This window comes from Trematomus bernacchii, unplaced genomic scaffold (assembly GCF_902827165.1).
Source record: "Trematomus bernacchii unplaced genomic scaffold, fTreBer1.1, whole genome shotgun sequence".
NCBI lineage: Eukaryota > Metazoa > Chordata > Actinopteri > Perciformes > Nototheniidae > Trematomus > Trematomus bernacchii.
This window is the reverse complement of record NW_022987910.1, coordinates 6,980,153-6,990,487: the sequence shown is the minus strand read 5'-3', so window position 1 is coordinate 6,990,487 and position 10,335 is coordinate 6,980,153. Positions and strand designations below refer to the sequence as shown.

Genomic DNA, 10,335 nt, shown 5'->3' with positions numbered 1-10,335 from the left:
TTTTAAAGTTGGAATGAGGTTTCTGAGTGAAAGTATGAAGGAGCAGTTAGCAGTTGAAGTTGCATGAAGATTGTTCAAGTCTGAAGAGTTTCTCCATTGACTTCCATGTTAAAAATGTGATGAATTATGGGATGTATCTCTGGAATTATGAAAGTTATGAATAAGAAAAGTAATAGCCATCGATTCCCGACCGAGCTGAACGTTTTGATGTTTGAACGGAGTTTCTGCGATGTGGAATGTGGGAGAAGAAGAGGTGCAAAATAACCCGGCGGAATAATAAAGAATTTCCTGCGTAGCATAACAGATAGTTGGAATGCTGTATCAGCATTCCCACTAAATTTAGTACATTTAACACCCTTTTCACCCCGGTTACGCGTTTCATTTGCCCTGTCCGATGGGCGCTGTAACTGATGAAAGTGGGGGATGTTGGCTTATCTGGCGCCCGCAGCTCACAGCCAAAGTACGAGTGAGTGTGGGAGCGAGCGAGGGAGAGAGAGAGGGCGCACCGGTACCGGCGCTGTTGTTATTAGCATCTGGTGCTAGCTGCGCTAACGGATATAAGAAGAAGATGTTTCTACAACAAGGTGTCAGACTGAGATGCTCAGTGAGGTAAAGGACTCTCAGTGTTTAGATAGTTAACTTTAGTCTAAGTTATCTCAGTGGGCCCCAAACGTTTTGATCACAATTTATGTGAACACATATTTCCAAGGCACTCCTTTATAATTATTGGGATAAACAGGTTTGAAATCATTTCAATGTATACTATAGGAAAGTAAACCAAAAATATTGTTTAAAACTGGAGAGATACAAAAATATGCATAAATAAATAAATGTTAACTAGGCCTAGGTAAAATGGGGGGGGGGGGGGGGCAGCTAAAATCTCGCCTATGGCATCAAATTGGCTAGAACCGGCCCTGGGTTACAGGCTTAACCCTTGGTTGTGCAGCCTGATGGCTACAAGCACAAAGGACTGTCCGAGGCACCTAGTGCTGTGTCGAGAAGGGATGAGTCTGTGACTGAACGTATTCCTCACATATGTCCAAAGCCAGACTCCTAACAATTGCACACATTTTCAACACATCATGTATTTGGTTAATTACAGACAAGCGGCTGCAAGGGATTTAAATGTCATATAAAAGATATTCTGCACCAAACAATTTTAAAACTATAGTCTTCATCTCCACAACTTTTTTAAATAGATGTAGTTCTTCTTTTATGCACAACTGCTTGTCAGGGTAGTAAACTCTTGTGTGCTAATTATTGGTCACCCAGTCTGGAAACATTAAAGTGCCACAAATGATTATTACCATGTTAAGTTATGTGATTACTTTTTGAACAATATAATTATTTTCTCATAAATGTATAATTGTATTATAAAACCAATGCACTACCCTATGTTTTGGTTTTCAGATTTGTGTGAATAAAACACCTTGTATTTAATATTTTCAGATATTTTCATGATTATGGGTTTTACATTTTCTTTTTTTTCCTTTTCATTATTGTGCACATTTTCAGCTAGAAAAAAAACGTCTTTGGTTCTAAGTTTGCATATATTTTTAAAGGATATGAGTTACCCCATCATATGATGCAATTTCATTTTAAACTTTTTGACATATTGGTCTTACAAACGGTCAGCGAAAAACCTTTGCAAAGCAAGAACAGCAAAGCGCTCTGACATCATTTAACAGTGATTCGATAAGAGGACCTCAATCATCATCATTGTCATCATCTGCAGAAGCTCTGCCCATGAAAGGAGATATATAGTCTGTAATAATAACAATAACTATAACAAAGGTGTGTGTGTATATGTGTGTGCCAGATTATTCCAGATGTTGGACCGTTTATGTGCTATGTTACTGTTTGTGATTTTTGTGGGAGCCTTTGGAGCAGACAACACTGAATACTGTGAGATGCTGGGAGACCCAGTGTTTCCTCTGTTATCTAAGGATGGAGATATAACAATTGGAGGAGCTTTCTCCATCCATAGCCACATATCGAAGCCTTCTCTCTCCTTTACAGATGTTCCAGAAGCTCTCACATGCTCCAGGTACTGTTTCATGTCTTATCTCTTTTCTTGTTTGTTGGTTTCACAACAGAAGAAATAGTCATATTAGTAAGAAAACTGTTGGTTAAAACAATTGTTTCTCTTTTCAGAATACACTTAAGAGAATTTCGTTTTGCCCAAACAATGATTTTTGCCATCCAGGAGATCAACAATAGCAGCTCATTGCTGCCTAATATCTCGATTGGTTATAAGGTATTTGACAGCTGTGGTTCAACACTGACTTCAACGCGAGCAGTGATGGGTCTATTGAATGGACAGGAAAGGACTTTGGGTAAAACATGCTCAAGCCAGTCATCTGTTCATGCCATCATCGGAGCCTCTGATTCCTCCTCAACAATTGTGATGCTACAAAGTTCTGGGATTTTCCAAATACCAGTGGTAAATATTTATAATATTTCATGTTTGGACTGATTTCACTTTGTTTATGCAAAAGGCTTCCAATTTTGTATATCTAGCATATATAACAACCATCAACAAAGACTTAATACTGGTATTATTGTGGTTTGTTTCAGGGCTATGCTTAGGTTAGGATTAAATGGTTTGCACATATGCAGATTGAGGAAAAAGACAGACAATGGTCAACATTTATTTTGCTAAAATGTTTTACTTAATACTTATCTGAAATCTAAAGAAATGTGTTTTGTTTCCCTTCTTTTTTGTTAGATCAGCCACTTTGCCACATGCGCTTGTTTGAGTAACAGAAAGGAGTACCCCTCTTTCTTCAGAACCATCCCTAGTGACTATTATCAGAGCAGAGCCTTGGCCAAATTGGTAAAGCATTTTGGCTGGAAGTGGGTTGGGGCAGTTAGAAGTGACAATGATTATGGTAACAATGGCATGGCAACATTTATCACAGCCGCACACCAGGAGGGGGTCTGCATTGAATACTCAGAAGCCATATCAAGCACAGACCCCAGTGGAAACGTTGCAAAGGTGGTCAGAGTGATAAAAAGCGGCACTGCAAGAGTTTTAGTTGCCTTCATAGCCCAGGGTGATATAGACATTATGGTTGAGGAAGCCCTGAAGCAGAACCTCACTGGGCTGCAGTGGGTGGGCAGTGAGTCCTGGATTACAGCAGGTCATCTGGCAACTAAGAGGTACTCAGGAATCCTGACAGGGACTCTGGGCTTTGCCATCAGAAAAACAAAGATCACAGGCCTCAAACAGTTTCTTTTGCAAGTAAACCCAGGTCAAGACCCTCATAATAATCTGCTGAGAGAGTTCTGGGAAGCCACATTTGGTTGCAGTTTTCAGTCCGGTCTCCATGGTCAGACCCTGTGCTCAGGCTCTGAGATACTAGAGGACATCAACAATACTTTTACAGATGTGTCAGAGCTAAGGATATCCAGCAATGTGTATAAGGCTGTGTATGCTGTGGCTCATGCCATGCATAACATGTTAAAATGTGGTGATGCCATGAATCCTCAGTGTTTCTGGAAAGATGACTTTGAGCCAAAACAGGTAACAGGTTAATACATTCAGTAAATTATTTGAATACAAAATAAATAATGATCTTACAATATTTCACCACTGTTCTCATTTGGTAGGTTGTGAAACACCTCCAAAGTGTGAATTTCACCCTTCAGTCAGGAGAAAGTGTGTATTTTGATAGAAATGGAGACCCTGCAGCGACCTATGAGCTGGTGAACTGGCAGAGAAATCCAGCAGGAGATACTGTGTTTGTGGCTGTAGGGAGCTACGATGCATCACTACCAAATGAAAAGCAGTTTATAATGAATGGAATAAACACAACATGGGCTGCTGGATCCCTAAAGGTATAAAGAGTTTAGTATAACTCATTGTGGAGGTAATTTTTCAAATACATAACTGTTCCCTGAGACATTTCCATAATTAATGACCAAATGAAAAGGTATATTCTCCAATGTAAATGTTGTCAAAATGTTCACATATATACTAATATACCTTCACTCTATATATTACTGACGGGGATTGGCACTTTCACATTGTAGATTTACGTGTAAGATCAATGAGAAAAATATAATTTTTAGAGATACTATAAAAGAAAATAACATTCATAAATGAAGGGCCAACTAATGTGAATAACTGATGAGTTGAGTGGTGTTTTTACAGAGGCCTGTGTCCGTCTGCAGTGAGAGTTGTCCGCCAGGTTTCCGGCAGGCTGTGATTAAAGGGAAACCCATCTGCTGTTTCTCCTGCATTGCCTGTGCTGCGGGAGAGATCACCAAATCCAACAGTGAGTAGAATCTATACTGTAACTCTTTATATATTAATATATGTAAAAAAAAGTATATGTTTTCCAGTGTCAATCCAATAAGTCTCTAAACATTACAAGGCCATTATTTATTTCATACAGTATGAGCTTAAGTCTCATAACTTGCACAAACACATTACAGTGGTCCATGTTTTCTATTCAGATTCTGCCGAGTGTTCGCCATGCCCATTGGAGTACTGGTCAAATGAAGATCACAGCCAGTGTGTTCCAAAGGTGATCGAGTTCCTATCTTATGGCGAAACCATGGGCGCCCTGCTCACTGCTTTCTCGTTGTTTGGAGCGATTTTAACACTAGTGGTGTTGTGTGTCTTCTTCCGGTTTCGTCACACACCTCTTGTCAAAGCCAGTAACTCTGAGCTGAGCTTCCTGCTGCTCTTCTCCTTGACTCTGTGTTTCCTGTGTTCTCTGACCTTCATAGGTCAGCCCACAGTGTTGTCCTGCATGCTGCGACACACAGCATTCGGCATCACCTTTGCCTTGTGCATGTCTTGTATCTTGGCTAAAACTATAGCAGTGGTGATGGCTTTTAAGGCTACAAGGCCGACTAACACACTTCCTCAGTGTTCTGCTGTGCTTCAGAGAACAAATGTTCTCAGCTGTACTTTACTGCAGGTGTTGGTCTGTGTGCTGTGGTTAACCCTTGCCCCACCATTCCCCTACACAAATACAGCTCATACCACTGAAAGGATTATTCTAGAGTGTAATGTAGGTTCACCTATAGGGTTCTGGGCTGTGTTGGGGTATATAGGACTCCTGGCTGTGATGTGCTTCATCCTTGCTTTTCTGGCTCGAAAGCTGCCTGATCATTTTAATGAAGCTAAATTCATCACCTTCAGTATGCTAATATTCTGTGCAGTATGGGTCACTTTTATTCCTGCGTATGTTAGCTCTCCTGGGAAGTTCACTGTGGCTGTGGAGATATTTGCCATTTTGGCCTCTAGCTTTGGGTTGCTCTTCTGTATATTTGCTCCAAAATGTTATATTTTACTGTTAAGACCAGAGAGAAATACTAAAAAACAAATGATGAGAAGAAACTAATAACAATTACCTTAAAATTAGTGCACATGAAAATGAAACCTAAACGTCTGAGATGCTATTTTAAAACCATTGCAGGCCTTTAACACAGCAGCACTAGTACGTCTAAATTTGCAGTTTTTAAAAAACTCTAAAAATTTCAGTGCACGGCATCCCTGAAGCTGAATTGTAAATCTAATATTCTCATATCTACTGACTAGAACATTTTCAAAATAATGCAATGCAGTAAATCCTTTACTTGATAAATAGCTATATAACTTTGCCTTTTTCTGCTAAATTATTTCTTTGTTCCACATTTGATGTCGTAAACACATTTGAGTTCCTTCTTGAATGTAACACCATAGGTTTTAGATTCCTTGGAGTATTCGGATATTTTAGCCCATTGAGATAATAATATTTATCCATTGGCCCAATGTCCAAACATTTAGGTTTTTTCATCCTTTAACTTGTAATAAAAACTCAAAGATGAAATATACTATTGAAAAACAGCTCAGATATCCCTATGGACGCATGTCTCTGAAATTATTATTGTAAGGATCTGGTTATGCTAAAAACAAAGATCACAACCAGATATAATAGGCCTTCTCATAGGTCCATCTATCTGTCAGTCACACCACAAGTTCTGTAATTGGTTGACAGAAACACATATTCACACGTTGCATCTAGGCCCCTGTGGCTTTGTGATAGTAGGAAGAAAACACTATAAAACACTCAGAGTTGAGGGATTTTATCTTTGGGCATTGGGTGGTAAATAGCTACTATGCTGCTGATAGCAGATCTGCTCCTTGTATCCCTCCTGGCCGTCAGAGGAGGTGAGCCTATGTGTCAGACATATGGGACAAAAGAACAGTCTCAATTTCACAAGGAGGGAGACATCAACATTGGAGGCATTTTCTCCTTCCATCAGAACCCAGTCAGTGTCAATCCATCTCTCCAAGTCAACCCAGGAACCATCCAGTGTGAAGGGTAAGAGAGGGGTGGACAAATGTAAAACTTTTAACAATGTGTGTTATTTATTCATGTTAAAGTGTGAATCCTTTTTTATATATCATTTTTGTAAGATTGGACCCAGGAGAGCTTCAGTACGCGTATACTATGATATTTGCCATAGGGGAAATCAACAACAGCTCAGAGCTGCTGCCAGGAGTGACACTGGGTTACAGGATCTTTGACTCCTGCCCCAGTATCCCTCTCTCCATTAGGGCATCGCTAAACCTCATGAATAGGTATGACAATGCGGAAGGCAGCTGTAGCAAACTCTCAAATGTCCATGCTGTCATAGGGGAAACCACATCTACCTCTACAATAGGTATTGCACGCACCATGGGACCCTTCCATATACCTGTGGTGAGTGAATTGGCGTTGTTGAATAAGAAAAAGTATAACATCTGACAATGTTTTATGAAATGTCTGTTTTGTACAAGGCATTGAATGCATCTAAATATTAGCTATTTTTCGGTGTTATCTGTGTTTCAGATCAGTCATTCAGCAACTTGTGCTTGTCTTAGCAACAGAAGAGACTATCCTTCTTTCTTCAGGACCATCCCCAGTGACCTTTATCAGAGCAAAGCCTTAGCAAAGCTTGTGAAACACTTTGGCTGGACCTGGGTGGGTGCTATCAGAACTAATAGTGACTATGGTAATGGTGGCATGACCACTTTCCTGGAAGCAGCAGAAAGGGAAGGAGTGTGCGTTGAGTACTCTGTGGCTATTTACAGAACTGATCCCAGAAAGTGGTTCTTAGAGGTAGTAGACATCATAAAGAAATCCACCTCTAAGGTAATAGTGGCATTTGCTGATGGCACAGACCTTGACATACTTATTAAGGAGCTTCATGTTCAGAATGTGACAGGCCTGCAGTGGGTGGGCAGTGAGGGCTGGATCACGTATCGCTACATTGCTTCTCCAGTAAACTATGCTGTGGTGCAGGGTGCAGTGGGCTTTGCAGCACTAAATGCTCACATCCCTGGACTGCAGGAGTTCCTGGCTAACAGCAGGCCCTCCACCACAGCGGGAGACCAGGGACTGGTGGAATTGTGGGAGACGGCGTTTGGCTGCACCCTGACGCCCCAAACAGAGACTCACGCACAGAGTTCAGTTCCAGCCTGTTCAGGGAAGGAGTCTCTTTGGGAAACAAACACACGCTTCACAGATGTTTCAGACGCAAGTTTGTTAAATAATGTGTATAAGGCCACATACGCTGTCGCTCATGCATTGCACATGTTATTTACATGCAAAGATGGACAAGGGCCTTTTGAAAACAATACTTGTGCTGACAGGGAAAATCCCCAAACATGGCAGGTAAACATAAAAACAAAGTCAGTGCCTCAATCCATTCTACTGTGTATGTTACTGGCTGTGTATATTATTAACAACATATGTGTTTCCCTAAAGGTGCTCCATTACCTAACACAGGTCAATTTCACCACCAAGATTGGTGAAAATGTGTTCTTCGATGAGTTGGGTGACCCAGTGGCTCGTTATGCACTGGTAAACTGGCAGATGGATGACACAGGTTACATAGTCTTTGAAACTATTGGCTTCTATGATGCCTCCCAGCCTGAGGGTCAGCAGTTTGAGATGAAGGAAGATGTGAGAGCCATCTGGGCAGGCGAGAATCTTGAAGTAAGTACATGTGTATTAATTAGTTGGTTTCTTTGTAGATCTATGTTGAATGTCACATTGTTTTGTTATACATTATTATTTTGATTACTGAGTAAAAGGAATTAATAAACAGCTCATCACCATATTAATCAGGATATTAATGACTTTATGTTGTCACTATGATGCAGGTTCCGAGGTCAATTTGCAGTGAGAGCTGTTTGCCAGGGACGCGTCGGGCTTTTGTCAAAGGGAAGCCTATCTGCTGTTTTGATTGCGTCGCCTGTGCTGATGGGGGGTTCAGCAACAGTACAAGTGAGACAGCAGGATTCCTAGCCTTTACGCTAGCACTCACCGTGTTTCTATTGGGCAAAATCACTGCAAGCACTTTACTTGTCTATCTAAAGATGTGTGTGCTGTACAGCCTAAACATGTTTATGCTTTCAGATGCAGTGAAATGTGACAAATGCCTTCCCGAGTACAAGTCCAACGAAGAGAGGAATAACTGTGATTTGAAAGCTATTGAGTTCCTCACCTTTGGGGAATTGATGGGTATACTCTTGGTCTCCTTTTCTGTTTTTGGAGCCTGCCTGGCGATAACTATCGCCCTAATATTTTTCCACTACAGACAGACTCCTATTGTCAGGGCTAACAACTCTGAGCTGAGCTTCCTGCTGCTCTTCTCCTTGACTCTGTGTTTCCTGTGTTCTCTGACCTTCATCGGCCGGCCCTCTCAGTGGTCCTGCATGCTGCGACACACAGCATTCGGCATCACCTTTGTCCTCTGTATCTCTTGTGTTCTGGGGAAAACAATAGTGGTGTTAATGGCCTTTAAAGCAAGACTTCCAAGCAGTAATATGATGAAGTGGTTTGGGCCTGCCCAGCAGAGACTCAGTGTTCTGGGTTTCACTCTAATACAGGTTATAATTTGCATACTTTGGCTGACAATCAACCCTCCATTTCCCTTTAAGAATATGAACCACTATAAGGATAAGATTATTCTTGAGTGTGCCCTGGGATCACCTGTAGGGTTCTGGGCTGTGTTAGGATACATAGGGCTCTTAGCTGTGTTGTGTTTTCTACTTGCTTTTTTCGCTAGAAAGCTGCCTGATAATTTTAATGAAGCTAAATTTGTCACATTCAGCATGTTGATATTCTGTGCCGTCTGGATCACCTTTATCCCAGCATATGCCAGCTCTCCTGGGAAGTTCACTGTGGCTGTGGAGATATTTGCTATTCTGGCCTCCAGTTATGGAATGCTGTTATGTATTTTTTTGCCCAAGTGCTACATTATTTTATTAAAGCCTGAACATAATACAAAGAAACATTTGTTGGGTAAAGGGACCCAAAGAGCCCTTTGATTTAACAGTAAACTAATTGTTCTAATATATACAGTATGTTTTCTATTATATCTAATTACTATAGAAATATAGACCTTCCTGAAAAAATATAAATGTTCAGGTGACACTGTATATGAGAAAAAGTCTGCACATATATACCTATGTCTGAAATCGTTGTTAATATCTCCGAAAAATATAACTGATTAAATATAGATTTATATAAACTACACCTGTTATGTTATTGCTTTGAAAATGTTTTCCCACCTTTTCACAAATGTTATCACTGTTCATTTATTGTTCAACCTCAGCTCATGAGCATGAATAATGTGAAATAATACTTTTTTTGAAACTGAAAGAAAATACAAAACATTGCTTGAAATGTTCACTCATTGTTGTTGTTCGTTGCCATGAAAAAATATACATTGACATTATTGTTCACATGAAAAACATACATATAAGTAAACTAGATAACAAACAAATGTTGTGCAGTATGCCTACATATTAAAGAATTTAGGATTTCTGAATTTACAATTGATTCAGTATCAATAAAATATAAATACTTAAAAATACAACACTTAGGGACTGTACTCTCATGTATTTAAAACTATCTTAGTTAATAACATCAGCTTATGATAATTAAACACATGAGAGAGAATCATTAAGAGGATGTCAGTGAGATACACAAGTTTGTAAATTATATTAGTTTATGCACACCAGTCTTGCCTGTTGGGCCTAGTATATGAGTTGTGCTTGTACACATAATCTTGCCTATATGTCTTACAGTATGAAGTAAAAGTGATAAATGAACAAACCTAAACAAATAAAACGTTTCTGCCTTAATTCATTGTGCATGTGTTTATAAATTGTATCTGCTCTGCCCTACGAACGAACACATTGAATTAGCTGATGTGATGGTAAATATATTTCTGTGGATCAGTAATGCAGTGTCCGTCTTGTACGCATACAAAAATGCAACATGCGGACAAAAAAGGCAAATGTACTGAACAATGCTTTGTGTCCCTGCAATGCCACCCATGAGT

The 10,335-nt window shown here is 40.0% G+C and overlaps 2 protein-coding genes across 2 annotated transcripts; both read left to right on the top strand.

Annotated features, from left to right (window-relative positions):
* Positions 1-1,829: 1,829 nt before the first annotated feature.
* On the top strand, positions 1,830-5,357 carry LOC117470409 (extracellular calcium-sensing receptor-like). The gene is made up of 6 exons (XM_034115182.1): positions 1,830-2,047; positions 2,155-2,443; positions 2,729-3,526; positions 3,613-3,840; positions 4,157-4,280; positions 4,462-5,357. Exons 1-6 carry the CDS (start codon positions 1,830-1,832, stop codon positions 5,355-5,357), a joined length of 2,553 nt encoding a protein of 850 aa, XP_033971073.1.
* Positions 5,358-6,114: 757 nt separating this feature from the next.
* Positions 6,115-9,316, top strand: LOC117470565 (extracellular calcium-sensing receptor-like). Its single transcript, XM_034115386.1, has 6 exons — positions 6,115-6,320; positions 6,416-6,701; positions 6,831-7,655; positions 7,749-7,979; positions 8,147-8,270; positions 8,403-9,316. Exons 1-6 carry the CDS (start codon positions 6,115-6,117, stop codon positions 9,314-9,316), a joined length of 2,586 nt encoding a protein of 861 aa, XP_033971277.1.
* The last annotated feature ends 1,019 nt before the right edge of the window (positions 9,317-10,335 follow it).